Source organism: Oncorhynchus gorbuscha, unplaced genomic scaffold, assembly GCF_021184085.1.
Source record: "Oncorhynchus gorbuscha isolate QuinsamMale2020 ecotype Even-year unplaced genomic scaffold, OgorEven_v1.0 Un_scaffold_1496, whole genome shotgun sequence".
NCBI lineage: Eukaryota > Metazoa > Chordata > Actinopteri > Salmoniformes > Salmonidae > Oncorhynchus > Oncorhynchus gorbuscha.
In genome coordinates, this window is record NW_025746259.1 from 18,307 (window position 1) to 34,505 (window position 16,199).

At 39.7% G+C, this 16,199-nt stretch overlaps 1 protein-coding gene across 1 annotated transcript; it reads left to right on the forward strand.

Moving 5' to 3' along the window:
- The first annotated feature begins 679 nt into the window (after positions 1-679).
- On the forward strand, positions 680-15,071 carry LOC124023126 (zinc finger protein 624-like). The gene is made up of 3 exons (XM_046337656.1): positions 680-775; positions 4,289-4,528; positions 11,569-15,071. The coding sequence occupies exons 2-3, from the start codon at positions 4,426-4,428 to the stop codon at positions 13,248-13,250; spliced, it is 1,785 nt and encodes a 594-aa protein (XP_046193612.1). The 5' UTR covers positions 680-775; positions 4,289-4,425; the 3' UTR covers positions 13,251-15,071.
- The last annotated feature ends 1,128 nt before the right edge of the window (positions 15,072-16,199 follow it).

Genomic DNA, 16,199 nt, shown 5'->3' on the forward strand with positions numbered 1-16,199 from the left:
GTTCAGTTTATATTGGTAGGCCTATATAATGTAACTCAACATACTAAATGGAGTGACACGGATGTTTTTGTAACATATACGTTTTGCTCTGAGACTAGGTTGTCCCTCTTCAGTATTCTGTGGGAAGGAGCTAGTATACACTTTTTTAAAATTTATTTTTTATTGAACCTCTATTGAACGAGGCAAGTCAATTAAGAACAAATTCTTATTTACAATGATGGCCTAGGAATAGTGGATTAACTGCCTTGGTCAGAGGCAGCAGAACAACAGGGAGATGTTTACAATTATTCACCTCAGGGATTCTGATCTAACACAGCAACCTATGCCACTTTGGTTATCTCATATGGGCCCAACGCTCTAACCACTAGGATACACTGTGTATAAGACTGATGTTTTGGAATTTTATCTATTATTGTATTGTCGGAACTTTATACACTCGCATTAACATCTGCTAACCATGTGTATGTGACAAATAAAATTTGATTTGATTTGATTTGATTTGATACCTTCTATTGCGATGTTTTCTATTTTATCTATTATTGTATTTTGTTTTGATGTCGTTGTTTCCGCAATGGACATGTATTTCTTTTTACAGTTTAATAACCGTACAGTAGATAGCGGCAGACACGTTATATTTGTGTAAATGTCAGTATACCAGAGAAGAAGATTACGCTGTACACTGTCGTAGTTGGGAACAGGAAGTTCCGGGTAAAAACGACAGAACTGTGCTGTTATGTCTATAGTGGTTGTGTCCGTTTCAAATGTATTATTACAGGTATGTAATAGCACGTTTAAACTTTATCATGTCGAAATAATATATTAGGTAACAAATCCGTCAAGGTATTATCACGTTTTGTAAAGGTTTTAATTGTATGTGTTGTTTTGGGGTCAAAACGAGTGAGTGAAGAACGTGATTAAAAACGATTTTACAAGTCACATAGCTAGACATTGGGTTTATCTGAGTGTATGTACACAATTTCCTCAAAGTCATTTCATAAAGATTCCACTTATTCGAGTTCGTTTTTACATGTTCTTGGTTTTGTGTAAAATGTTGTTTATGAGCTGGTAAATAGCCACTTCCGAACCGTCCTCATCTCACGAGTTTACATACACTGTTTCTTTCATGTAAACTCGCGAGATCAGGATGTTTCAGACGAGGCAAGTCAAATGGCGGCTTCAACGGTTTCGGTTGTCTTTCTAGGAGTTTGCTCGTGGTGAAATGGCGACATGAGGCTGCGTGATGAAGTGTCAAAATAGAGGGAAGCTAATTGAAGTTATCCTTCACCATTTGGAGAGAGAGGCCAACTGCATGGAATGGCGTCGATTAATGCGGATGAATCAGAGCACGTATCAAACCCATTCCATGGAGGACCAAGTGTCTGCGGGTTTTCGCTCCACCCTTCTACTTGACTAATGAATTAAGGTCACTAATTAGTGAGGAACTCCCCTCATCTGATTGACTAGGTTTTAATTTAAATGAAAAAACGAAAACCTGGAAGGCTCGGCCATCAATGGAATGAGTTTGATACTCCTGAAACAATGGAAATGGAGAGTTTGAGAAGCAACAGCTGTGCTGGAATGTGATCAATGTGGGGGACAGTTCTGATGATATGGAGCGAAGGATGAGGGCCTAGTATGTGAATGGTCTGTAGTGCAAAGACATAAGAAGAACAGAGATAATGATACTGGAAGCAGTGGTGCATGTAGTATAGAAACTCTAAAGAGGCCCACAGTAGGGAGCTAGAGTAATAATGTGTCACAGTGGAAAGTTGGGATGGTGTTTGAGGAGACCACAGGGCCTCGTTTACACCCTGATTAACCAAGGCCTTAAAGAGAGGGGAAGTTAAACTGGGCCTCATCTGTGTAAATTAGAACTTGTTCTCAACGAGCCAACCTGGTTAAATAAAGGTGAAGTAAAAAATGGACAATGGTAGATTGTTAATATCTTGTGCTGGTCATGTTCAGCAAGGGAAGATTCATCAACTGGAAAATCATAATGGGATGAAGCTCAGAAGCCATGACCCTGGAGCTGATGCTACATTGAAGGGAGTAATAATCTCTGAGGTCCCAATATCTATGTCCATGGATGATATTGTTAAAGAACATGTGAAGGGAGACAGAGTGGTTGAAGCCTAAAGGTTGATCAGTAGGAAAGAGGGTTAAAGAAGTGAAAGCTTATCAGTGCTGTTGAGGTGTTAGAAGGTTTTGTCTGGAAAAGTACAGAATAGGATTCCTTAGCTTCAATGTCAGAGAATTTGACCCAGCCTCATCAATCAACCAATCAAATGTATTTATAAAGCACTTCTTACATCAGCTGATGTCACAAAGTGCTGCACAGAAGCCCTGCATAAAACCCCATACAGCAAGCAATGCAGGTGTAGAAGCACAGTGGCTAGGAAAAACTCCCTTGAAAGGCCAGAACCAAGGAAGAAACCTTGAGGAACCAGGCTATGAGCGGTGGCCAGTCCTCTTCTGGCTGTGCTGGGTGGAGATTATAACAGAACATGGCCATAAGGTTGCAACAGGTCAGCACCTCAGGAGTTAATGTCGGTTGGCTTTTCATAGCCGATCATTGAGAGTATCTCTACTGCTCCTGCTTTCTCTAGAGAGTTGAAAACAGCAGGTCTGGGACAGGTACCACGTCTGGTGAACAGGTCAGGGTTCCATAGCAGAACAGTTGAAACTGGAGCAGCAACCGTGAATCATCAGTGTTTTTAAATGCCAAAGAATGGGACATGTAGCTGTTGAGTGAAAAGATGTGCCAAGTGTGGTGGGGAACATGATTACAGTGAATGTTGGAGCAATGTGACGGTTAAGTGTTGCAATTGTGCAGAGGACACACAGAGCAGCATTTGGTGGATGCCAGGTGCAGAGAGATGCTCAGAGATATATAATATGTTATGATGTATCATATGCAGAGGCTGTAAGACAGACTGGTGGAACTACAGTGCAGACTGATGGAGCATCCATGGCTGGTCCCTTAGTAAGAGGGCCTACTATCAGACTGATGGAGCTTCCATGGTTGGTCCTGTAGTAAGAGGGCCTACTATCAGACTGATGGAGCTTCCATGGTTGGTCCTGTAGTAAGAGGGCCTACTATCAGACTGATGGATAGTAAGAGGGCCTACTATCAGACTGATGGTCCATGGTTGGTCCTGTAGTAAGAGGGCCTACTATCAGACTGATGGAGCTTCCATGGCTGGTCCTGTAGTAAGAAGACCTACTGTCAGAACTGGTCTTTCCACTAGCCCTGACATGGTTTCGAGGCCTGTTCAGAAATCTTGTGCCCATAAATGTGCTGTGACAAAGGATACTTTAATAGTGAATAAAATGTACTTCATAGCTTTCATTGGTAAGGTTATCAACAACTTGGATTGTGTAAAGCAGAAATACCAGGTTGAAAGTTATCTTGTAAACTGCAGCAGAGTTGTTGGGGGTAACAGATGTTACTGTTGGCATGGTTTTTGATAATCTGGATAACCTGGGGGTGGGCTCTCTCAGCATGATATAGACCCCAATGTTTGCAAACATAGAAAGGGATCTATTGATATAGTTTATTGGGGGGGTGTGGGAGGGTTTTGGGGAAAGTGAGGGTGTGGGAGAAGTTAATAGGTATTTCTTGTTTTATTTTCTTAGTACAGAATTAGACAGACATGCACCTTAAAGGTTTGTTTGTGGGCCTCCATGATACCATAGGAGGTCTGCATCAACGGACTTCAGTGCAGGTAGTGCCTCATCAGAGAGAGACCATTTCAGTTGCACTACAGATTTGAAGCTTAATGTAAATATTAACAGTTTTTTTGACATGTGTACTAATATTCAGACACATACAGTTTCTATATTTATCTATATTTCAGGGTTTTCACATGGGGCTTAAAGTAAATAAATATTAGTGCTTGAAAAGTCCTTGAATTTGACTTGCCACTGTACGACCCCTGATAATTCTTAATATGGTGTGAATGGGAAATACATTTGGTTTTTGTGAGAGAAATAATACAGTGAAGACAAGGTTATTCATAAAATAGTACACAGTGCTGCCTGAAACATACTGTGATCTTGTACTGCATTTATGTGAATTTAGAAATCTACTATAGATTAAGTGCATTTATGTTGTGCAATTTAAAATGTGTACGTTGTCTAATGTGAATGAATGTTTTGTCAAGAATTATCTATCTGATCTACTGAAAGGAGATAATTAAACAAGACAAAAGATAAATAATTTTACAGAATAAAGTGCCAGAACTGTCCAGAAAATAACTCTTGTGTCCGTTTGTCTTTATTTCTACAGACCTTAATCTGAGGCCGGTAACATCAACAGTGAGGACAAACCCAGCCTGCCTCTCTCCTTCTACACTGAGTCCAAACCTACAGTCACTGGGTCCTGATTGTGACAGTGGAGCCCAGTTTGTACAGCAGGATCCAGAGATGGCATCAGTGAAGCTGGAAGACTGCAGTCCAACACTGGAGCTGAATGTCAACATTAAAGATGAAGAAGAGGATGAGAAGATTAGGACAACTGTTTCTCATGGTAAGAGCTGGTTCTATCTATAAATTATCTTATTAAATTAGACCTCCATAAGTTATGACCCAGTCTATTTCTAGGTTGAATTCTGTAATTCTGACATCACACATCTCTGAACAACTCAAGTCTCCACAGCGAAGCAAATTTAAAGAAAACTTGTAACACCTGCCTTTGCCCACACATTGTCTCAAGAACATTGAAAATGTTTAATACCCCCAATCACCAAGTTAGGCATACCTCATTTCAAAATAGGCCATGGCATCATCACTGTCAATATTGAATGATAATTCTTCACGTTTAACCAGTGAAATGACCAAGCTGCGTCTGCATGCCAATCGTTTGATCTCAATCAATTTAATGGGAAAATGCATTTAAATCTTCTTGAATTATTGTTAGTTTATCAAATTAGAGCAGATGGTGTTAAATTATATAGACTTCCTGTATTTTGTTTTAATCAAAACACATTCTGCCTAATGACTCGATGCTGAGTTTGGGACAATTCTGCAAACCATCCTAAGTGTGTTGTATTTGTTGTATTTGTTGTAACAGTAATGTTATGCTATAATATTTGGTTATGTGGACTGCTAATTAATCATTAGGTGATCGTCCAAGACATTGATCTAACTTTACTAAACAAACACCATTGTTTGTATAAAGTTGTAGAAACATCTCAATGATGATCAATGGAAACGGGATGCACCTGAGCTCAATTCTAATGTTTGGGGTCACTTAACACCAGTCTCAACGTCAACAGTGAAGAGGCGACTCCGGGATGCTGGCCTTCTAGGCAGAGTTACAAAGGCCAGTTTTATTGCTTCTTTAATGAGCACCACAGTTTTCAGCGGTACTAACATAAATTCAGAAGGGTTTTCTAATGATAAACTTGGATTAGCTAACACAACATGCCATTGGATCACAGGAGTGATGGTTGCTGATAATGGGCCTCTGTAGTCCTATGTAGATATTCCATAAAATATCTGCCATTTCCAACAATAACAATGTCTTCACTGTATTTCTGATCAATTTGATGTTATTTTAATGGACACAAAATGTGCTGTTCTTTCAAGACAAGTAGTCTTGAACAGTAGTGTATATTTAATGTCTTATATATCAAGTTGTAGAAACATCTCAAGGATGATCAATGAAACAGGATGCATCTGAACTCAATTTTGAGTGTCTTGTTTTTCTTTTATTTTTAAATAATTTTTTATAAATTTGCAAACATTTCTAAACCCGTTTTAGCTTTGTCATTATGGGGGTGTGTCGATTGCTGAATAATTTTTAAATCAAATTTTAGAATAAGGCTGTAACATAACAAAATGTGGAAAAAGTCAGGGCACTGTCAGACCCGTTCCCATTTTGGTACGTTACAGCCTTATTCTAAAATTGATTACATGTTTTTCCTTGTCAATCTACACACAATACCCCATTATGACATCACAATACCCCATAATGACAAAGCCAAAACAGGATTTTTTGAAATTCTTGCAAATGTCAAAGAAAATTATAATTGCTTATCTACGTTTAAGTTTTCAGACCCCTTGCTATGAGATGATCCTTGAGATGTTTCTACAACTTGGAGTCCACCTGTGGTAAATTAAATTGATTGGACATGATTTGGACAGGCACACACCTGTCTATGTCAGGTCCCACAGTTGACACTGCATGTCAGAGTAAAACCAAGCCATGAGGTCGAAGGATTTGTCTGTAGAGCTCCGAGACAGGATTGTGTCGGGACACAGATCTGGGGACTGGTACCAAAATATTTCTGCTGCATTAAATGTCCCCAAGAACACAGAGGCCTCCGTCATTCTTCAATGGAAGAAGTTTGGAACCACCAAGACTCTTCCTAGAGCTGTACACCCTGCCAAACTGAGCAATCGGGGGAGAAGGGCCTTGTTCGGGCAGGTGGCCAACAACCCGATGGTCACTCTGACAGAGCTCCAGAGTCCCTCTGTGGAAATGAGAACCTTCCAGAAGGACAACCATCTCTGCAGCATGTCTGGAGCAAACCTGGCACCATCCCTACGGTGAAGCATGTTGGTGGCAGCAGCATGCTGTGGGCATGTTTTTCAGCGGTAGGGACTGGGTGACTAGTCAGGATCAAGGGAAAGATTAACGTAGCAAAGTATAGAGAGATCCTTGATGAAAACCTACTTGAAAGCGCTTGGGACGTCAGACTGGGGTGAAGATTCACCTTCCAACAGGACAATGACCCTAAGCACACAGCCAAGACAATGTGGGAGTGGCTTCGGTACAAGTTTCTGAATGTCATTGAGTGGCACAGCCAGAGCCCGGACTTGAACCCGATCAAACATCTCTGGAGAGACCTGAAAATAGCTTTGCAGAGATGCTCTCCATCCAACCTGGCAGAGCTTGAGAGGATCTGCAGAGAAGAATGGGAGAAACTCCCCATATACAAGTGTGCCAAGCTTGTAGCTTCATACCCAACCAGACTCAAGGCTGTAATCACTGCCAAAGGTGCTTCAACTCACTATTGTCTGAAGGGTCTGAATACTTATGTAAATGTATTATTTCAGTTATTTCTAAAAACCTGTTTTTGCTTTGTCATAATGGGGTATTGTGATGTCATAATGGGGTATTGTGATGTCATAATGGGGTATTGTGTGTAGATTGATGAGGGGGAAAAAAACAATTAAATCAATTTTAGAATAAGACTAATGTAACAAAATGTGGAAAAAGTAGAGGGGTCTAAATTATTTTTGACTGCATTGTCGACGTTATTTCATGCTACTAAGACTTGTATGGATGACTCCAGTATTGCCAGCATTTGTTTTATTCACTGGGCTGTCTGGAGTGATCAGAGAGGAGACTAAAGAAGTGGAGTAGACAAACTGCCAGTGTTTTGAAGTTCTATGAAATGAGTCTGTGTAGTTACTAATCCCCTTTGTCACGATAATTTCTAGCCCAATGTTCTAACTGAACTATTTTATAACTCCATCTGTATCCTAGAGGTTGTAAGGCTCTAAGTTTTAATAAACAGAGTCCCAGCATACAGATGATCAGTTCTTTATTCAGAGAGCTCTGCCCTCTCAAGTTCAGAGCCCATCTTTTATACACACATCAGTGGAGAACCCCACCCCGCTTTAGGATGGCTGTATTGTTCCACTGTACACTTACATTGTTTACCATATTCTGCAACATGTTTCATGATTTTCTGCAAGCCTAACAGTTTCTCCACTCTGGGTGGGGACAGAATGTCCTGTAAGGAACATAATGTTGTAATTCTATCCTGCCAATGCTGCACATATTACCAACTTATAGTCTTATGTGTCTAATGGATTTCACACACAGTGATACAGTTTCAGGGTGAAATATCTTAGTCATTACTTTAAACATACACATTCTTCTATCCCCTTGTAATGTTGTGTGGAGGATGGTATAGCTGGGGCGGCAGGGTAGCCTAGTGGTTAGAGCATTGGACTAGTAACCAGAAGGTTGCAAGTTCAAACCCCTGAGCTGACAAATCTGTCATTCTGCCCCTGAACTCACTGTTCCTAGGCCATCATTGAAAATAAGCATTTGTTCTTAACTGACTTGCCTGGTAAAATAATAGCTCATCATTTTCACGACTTTTGCCTCTTTTTAGTTTTCTCTTTTTAGTTTTGACTCCTACCCAGTTTTAGAATAGTGTTATTCCCATTCCCATACAGCCTACTGAAATGAAAAGTTTAGGGTCCCTTAGAAATGTCCTTGTTTTGAAAGAAAAGTATGTTTTTTTTGTCCATTAAAATAACATCAAATTGACCATTAATACAGTGTAGACGTTGTTAATGTTGTAAATTACTTGTAACTGGAAACTGTTTTTTTAAAATAGGTGTACAGAGGCCCATTATCAGCAACTATCACTCCTGTGATCCAATGGCATGTTGTGTTAGCTAATCCAAGTTTATCATTTTAAAAGGCTAATTGATCATTACAAAACCCTTTTGCAATTATGTTAGCACAGCTGAAGACTATGGTGCTGATTAAAGAAGCAATAAAACAGTCCTTCTTTAGACTAGTTTAGTATTTGGGTCATTTGTCGGTTAGATTACAGGCTCAAAATGGCCAGAAACAAAGACCTTCCTTCTGAAACTCATCAGTCTATTCTTGTTCTGAGAAATGAAGGCTATTCAATGTGAGAAATTGCCAAGAAACTGCAGATCTTGTACAACACTGTGTACTACTCCCTTCACAGAACAGCGCGAACTGTCTCTAACTAGAATAGAAAGGGGAGTGGGAGGCCCCGGTGCACAACTGGGCAAGAGGACAAGTATTTTTAGAGTGTTTCGTTTGAGAAACAGACGTCTCACAAGTCCTTAACTGGCAGCTTCATTAAATAGTACCCGCAAAACACCACTCTCAACGTCAACAGTGAAAGAGGCGACTCCGGGATGCTGGCCTTCTAGACACTATTCTGGTTAGGGCCAGTTTGTGCTGTTCTGTGAAGGGAGTATTACACTGCATTGTACGAGATCTTCAGCCGTTTCCAGCTACAATAGTCATTTACAACGTTAACAATATCTTTCTGATCAGTTTGACATTATTTGAATGGACAAAAAATGTGCTTTTCTTTCAAAACAAGGACATTTGTAAGTAACCCCAAACTTTAGAATTTATTCAGTTATTTTTTTTATTTTACCTTTATTTTATGTCCTTATCATACTAGTTATTGTCCGGAATTTCGGATGACTGACGTGCCCAAAGTAAACTGCCTGTAAACTGCCCAGAAGCCAGGATATGCACATAATTGATAGCATTGGATAGAAAACACTCTGAACTGTTAAAATAATGTCTGTGGGTATAACATAAACTGATATGGCAGGCGAAAACCTGTGGAAAATCCATCCGGATTTTACATTTTTTGAGGTCACCGGTTTTTTCAATGCTTGCCTATGGGATATACAAATAGATAGGACCCAGATTGCAGTTCATATGGCTTCCACTAGATGTCAACAGTCTTTAGAAAGGGTTTCAGGCTTGTGTTTTTTTAAATGAACAAGTATTTGTAGTTATTCCAGGGTGTGCCCCATTAGAGAAGTAGTCATGATGCGCGCATCATTGAGAGTGCGATCTTCGTTATTTATCTTCGCTATTGAACACACTATTCTCCGTCTTAAATATTATTGTTTATTTAGATATTAGAATACCTGAGGATTAATTAGAAACATCGTTTGACTTGTTTGGCTGAACTTTACCGGTAACTTTTTGGATTCGTTTGTGTGCATGTTGAACGAGTGAATTACTGAATCAAGTGCGCCAAATATACTGACACTTTTGGGATATAATGAAGGACTTTATCGAATAAAACAACCATTCATTGTGTAGCTGGGACCCTTGGGATTGCAGTCCGAGGAAGATCTTCAAAGGTAAGGGATTTATTTAATTGCTGTCTGTAATTTTGTGACGCCTGTGCTGGTTGAAAAAGTATTTTGACGTGGGGTGCTGTCCTCAGATAATAGCATGGTATGCTTTCTCCGTAAAGCCTTTTTGAAATCTGACAACGCAGTTGAATTAACAAGAAGCTTTTAAATGATGTAAGACACTTGTATTTTCATGAATGTTTAACTTCTTGATGCACCCATCCCATTAGCTGGATCATTATCATCAACATCCGCTGAATTGCACAGCACCAAATTCAAATTAAAGTACTAAAAATATTTAGTTTTCATGAAATCACAAGTGCAATATAGCAAAACACAGTTTAACTTGTTGTTAATCCACCAGGCGTGTCAGATTTCAATAAAGCTTTCGGCGAAAGCATAACAAGTGTTTATGTAAGAACATCTCTCTCAGTAGACAAAATATTACAAACAGCTAGCAGCCAAGTAGATTGATCACGAAAGTCAGAAAAGCAATAAATTAAATCGCTTACCTTTGATGATCCTCGGATGTTTGCACTGACGAGACTCCCAGTTACACAATAAATGTTCCTTTTGTTCTATAAAGATTATTTTTATATCCAAAATACCACCATTTGTTTGGCGCGTTATGTTCAGAAATCCACAGGCTCGAGCAGTCACGACATCGCAGATGAAAATTCCAAATAGTATCCGTAAAGTGCGTGGAAAGATGTCAAATGTTTTTTATAATCAATCCTCAGGTTGTTTTTACAGTATATAATCGATAATATGTCAACCGGAATGTTGCTTCTTCCATAGGCGAGAGAGAGAAAATGGCTGTTGCTGGCACCCAGCCATCCACAGACGCAATGGGTTCTTTCTCGCTCATCAAAATAAAAGCCTGAAACGATGTCTAAAGACTGTACACAGCTTGAGGAAGCCATAGGAAAAGGAATCTGGTTGATATTCCTTTAAATGGAGGCAAGGCATCCAGTGGAACAGACAGCTTTCAGGAAAAACAGCACTTCCTTGTTGGATTTTCCTCAGGTTTTCGCCTGCAATATTTTGACAGTTTTGGAAACTTTAGAGTGTTTTCTATCCTAATCTGATTATATGCATATTCTAGTTTCTGGGCCTGAGAAATAGGCAGTTTCAAATGGGTACGTTTTTTAGCCAAAAACGAAAATACTGCCCCCTACACTCAAGAAGTTAATATTACGATTTTTGTATTCTGAATTTCGCGCTCTGCAATTTCACCGGATGTTGTTGTAGATGTCCGGCTAGAGTTTGGACATGCGCTCAAACAGGTTAACAAGGCAAGTCAGTTAAGAACAAATTCTATTCTTCTGCCTTGTTCAGGGGCAGAACGACAGATTTTTACCTTCTCAGCTCGGGGATTCGATATTGCAATCTTTCGGTTGCTCTAACTACTAGGCTACCTGTCACCCGGTATGGCCAGAAGAGGACTGGTCACCACTCTGAGCCTGATTCCTCTCTAGGTTTCTTCCTAGGTTCCTGCTTTCTAGGGAGTTTTTTGTGGCCACTGTGCTTCTACATCTGCATTGCTTGCTCTTTGGGGATTTTAGATTGGGTTTCTGTTAAGCACTTTGTGACATCTTCTGATGTAAAAGGGGTTCATAAAATACATTTGATTGACATGTATATCACACCAACTGACTGGTTCTTCTGATATTCACACAGGATACCATGTTGAGACATGCTCTACATCCAGAGAGCAACAGCAGGAAGATGACAGAGCTAAGAGGTCTCATCTCTGCCCACATTGTGAAGAGATTTTCCCATTTCTATCAAAGCTAAAAATACACCTAAAAATACACACAGGAGAGAAGCCTTACTCCTGCTCTGGCTGTGGAAAATGCTTCAAAACATCAACGGTGCTAAAACTTCATCAGAGAACACACACAGGAGAGAAGCCTTATTACTGCCCTGACTGTGGAACTAGTTTCTCTCGAGTTTCCCACTTAAAAAGACACAAACGTATACATACAGGGGAGAAGCCATACTCCTGCTCTGACTGTGGAAAATGTTTTAAAACATTAAATGAGCTAAAAGTCCATCAGAGAACACACACAGGTGAGAAGCCTTTCTTCTGCCCTGACTGTGGAACTAGTTTCTCTCGAGTTTCACACTTAAAAAGACACAAACGTATACATACAGGGGAGAAGCCATACTCCTGCTCTGACTGTGGAAAATGTTTTAAAACATTAAATGAGCTAAAGGTTCATCAGAGAACACACACAGGAGAGAAGCCTTACGTCTGCTCTGACTGTGGAAAATGCTTCACAACATCAAGTGATCTAAAAGTTCATCAAAGAACGCACACAGGAGAGAAGCCTTTTTTCTGCTCTGACTGTGGAATTAGTTTCTCTCAACTTTCCAACTTAAAATCACATGAACGTATACATACAGGAGAGAAGCCTTACTCCTGCTCTGATTGTGTCAAATATTTCAAAACGTCAACTGAGCTAAAAGTTCATCAGAGAACACACACAGGAGAGAAGCCATACTCCTGCTCTGACTGTGGAAAATGTTTTAAAACATCAACTGAGCTAAAAGTTCACCAGAGAACACACACAGGAGTGAAGCCTTATTCCTGCCCTGACTGTGGAACTAGTTTCTCTAAACTTTACCACTTAAAATCACATGAACGTATACATACAGGGGAGAAGCCATACTCCTGCTCTGACTGTGGAAAATGTTTTAAAACATTAAAGGAGCTAAAAGTACATCAGAGAACACACACAGGAGAGAAGCCTTACATCTGCTCTGACTGTGGGACTAGTTTCTCTCAACTTTCCCACTTAAAATCCCACGAACGAATACATACAAGGGAGAAGCCATACTCCTGCTCTGACTGTGGAAAATGTTTTAAAACAATAAATGAGCTAAAAGTTCACCAGAGAACACACACAGGAGAGAAGCCTTACGTCTGCTCTGATTGTGTAAAATGCTTCAAAACATCAACTGAGCTTGAGGTTCATCAGAGAACACACACAGGAGAGACTCCTTACGTCTGCTCTGACTGTGGAAAATTCTTCACAAAATCAACTCATCTAAAAGTTCATCAGAGAACACACACAGGAGAGAAGCCGTACGCCTGTTCTGACTGTGGAAAGTGCTTCAAGACATCAAATGAGCTAAAAGTTCACCAGAGAACACACACAGGAGAGAAGCCTTACGTCTGTTCTGCCTGTGGAAAGTGCTTCAAGACATCAACTCATCTAAAAGTTCATCAGAGAACACATACAGGAGAAAAGCCTTACTCCTGTTCTGACTGTGGTTTAAGTTTCTCTCGACTGGATACCTTAAAAAACATCAACATATACATGGAGAGAAACCATACTCCTGCTCTGCCTTTGTAAAATGCTTCAAAACAGCAACTGAGCTAAAAGTTCATCAGAGAACACACTCATGAGAGAAGCATGCTTACATCTGCTCTGACTTTTGGTTGAGTTTCTCTCACCATAGCAACTTAACACACCAATGTATACACACAGGGGAGAAGCCTTACTCCTGCTCTGTTGAGGTTTGGGCGTGTAAGTTAAATGTCTAGCCAAAGGCTGTGTGTTTGAATCTCATCAAGGAGGACTTTAGCATTTTAGCTAACTAAGCAACTTTGCAACTACTTACTACTTTTTATCTATGTTAGCATGTTAGCTTAACATGCAACTACTTAGCATGTTAGCTACCCTTTCTCCTAAACCCATTTAACTCTATCTTAAACCCTCACCCCTAACCAAGCTAACGTCAGCAACAACAAATTGGAATTCGTAACATATCATACATATTACAAGTTCGTAACATATTGTATGAATAGCAATGCGTAAAATAACGTAAGAATTGTAATTCGTAACATACGATACATCCTATAAGTCGTATTATACTGAACAACAATCTAAATACAACTATTTCAAATATTTACAGTTCGTATAAGGAAATCAGGCAATTGAAATAAATCAGGCTCTAATCTATGTATTTCACATGACTGGGCAGGGGCTCAGCCATGGGTGGGACTTGGGAGGGCATAGACCCACTTGGGAGCCAGGCCCAGCCAATCAGCATGAGTTTTTCCCCACAAAAGGTTTTTATTACAGACTGAAATACTACTCAGCCCCCCGCCCCCCCTCCTCCTCAGACAATCTTGAAGGTGAAGAGGTCCTGGGCTGATGTGGTTACATGTGATCTGCAGTTGTGAGGCCGGTTGGATGTACTGCCAAATTCTCCAAAAGGACGTGAGAGGTTGCTTATGGTAGAGATATAAATATTGAGTTATTTGGCTATGGTGGACGTTCCTGCAGTCATCATGACAATTGCATATTCCCTAAACTTGAGACATCTGTGACATTGATGTTGTGTGGCCATTTATTGTCCCCCAGCACAAGGTGCACCTGTGTAATGACCATGCAGTTTTATCAGCATCTTGATATGCTACACCTGTCAGGTGGATGGATTATCTTGACAAAGGCTGAAATGCTCACTTACAGAGATATAAACAAAGTTGTGCACAACATTTGAGAGAAATTATGTTTTTGTGCATATGGAACATTGCTGGAATTTTTTATTTCACCTCATGAAACCAACTCTTTACATGTTTAGTTTATATTTTAGTTAAGTTTTTATTGGTAGGCCAATGTAATATAACCTAACATACTAAATGGAGTGGCACGGAAGTTTTTGTAATACATAATACGTTTTGCTCTGAGACCAAGTTGTCCCTCTGCAGTATTCTGTGGGAAGGAGCCACTTTTTTATTGAACCTTTATTTAACTAGCCAAGTCAGTTAAGAACAAAATCTTAATTACAATGATGGCCAAGGAACAGTGGGTAAACTGCCTTGTTCAGAGGCAGAACAACAGATTTACTTTGTCAGCTCAGGGTTTTGATCTTGCAACCTTTTGGTTACTGCCCCAACGCTCTAACCACTAGGCTACCTTCCGCCACCCCTAACATGTATCAGATAGAGATGGTGTGATGATCACTTTTCACCACTAGTTTGGGGGGATTATTTTACAACTTTATTTAATGATACACAGTTTATGAAATTAATACATGTGTTTATTAATTGTCTTTAAAACTAGATGAGTTATTTTAGTTACTAATCAAGAATGTGTTTGGATAACTGCATTGATGCAAACTTTATTGATCCGCCAATGAAAAATAAAGTTACATGAATATGTACTGGTCAACTTTAGTATTCAGTTCTTTCTAGATCCAGTATGAATGGTTTTATGGTTGTATTCAGTTCTTCATATTAGATCTGACAGTATGAATGGTTCTTATGGTTGTATTCAGTTCTTCATATTAGATCTGACAGTATGAATGGTTCTTATGGTTGTATTCAGTTCTTCATATTAGTTCTTATGGTTGTATTCAGTTCTTCATATTAGATCTGACAGTATGAATGGTTCTTATGGTTGTATTCAGTTCTTCATATTAGATCTGACAGTATGAATGGTTCTTATGGTTGTATTCAGTTCTTCATATTAGATCTGACAGTATGAATGGTTCTGTATTCAGTTCTTCATATTAGAGTGCCTGGAGTGTTTTTGTATGACTACAGTCAGGAGTTCTCTCTGACCCTGTGACGTCACCAGCACATTAATTACAGGTGAGACCATCACATATCACAGTAAATACATTTATCTTCCTCAATTAGTCAGTGAAACATTATTATTTGTATTATTATTATTGTATTTTTACTTTGCACATTTTATTTTGAGTCTCTGATCCACCTCTACGCAGACGACACCATTCTGTATACTTCTGGCCCTTCTTTGGACACTGTGTTAACAACCCTCCAGACGAGCTTCAATGCCATACAACTCTCCTTCCGTGGCCTCCAATTGCTCTTAAATACAAGTAAAACTAAATGCATGCTCTTCAACCGATCGCTGCCTACACCTGCACGCAAGTCCAAAATCACTACTCTGTACGGTTCTGACATAGAATATGTGGACAACTACAAATACCTAGGTGTCTGGTTAGACTGTAAACTCTCCTTCCAGACTCACATCAAACATCTCCAATCCAAAGTTAAATCTATAATTGGCTTTCTATTTCGCAACAAAGCATCCTTCACTCATGCTGCCAAACATACCGTTGTAAAACTGACCATCCTACCGATCCTCGACTTCGGCGATGTCATTTACAAAATAGCCTCCTACTCAATAAATTGGATGCAGTCTATCACAATGCAATCTGTTTTGTCAGCAAAGCCCCATATACTACCCACCACTGCGACCTGTATGCTCTCGTTGGCTGGCCCTCCCTTCATACTCATCACCAATCCCACTGGCTCCAAGTCATCTAAA

Excerpts from the sequence above, each read along its gene's own strand:
- LOC124023126 (XM_046337656.1), top strand. The coding sequence starts at position 4,426 with ATGGCATCAGTGAAGCTGGAAGACTGCAGTCCAACACTGGAGCTGAAT. Across the intron at positions 4,529-11,568 it reads TAGGACAACTGTTTCTCATG|GATACCATGTTGAGACATGC; the intron begins GTAAGAGCTGGT and ends ATATTCACACAG.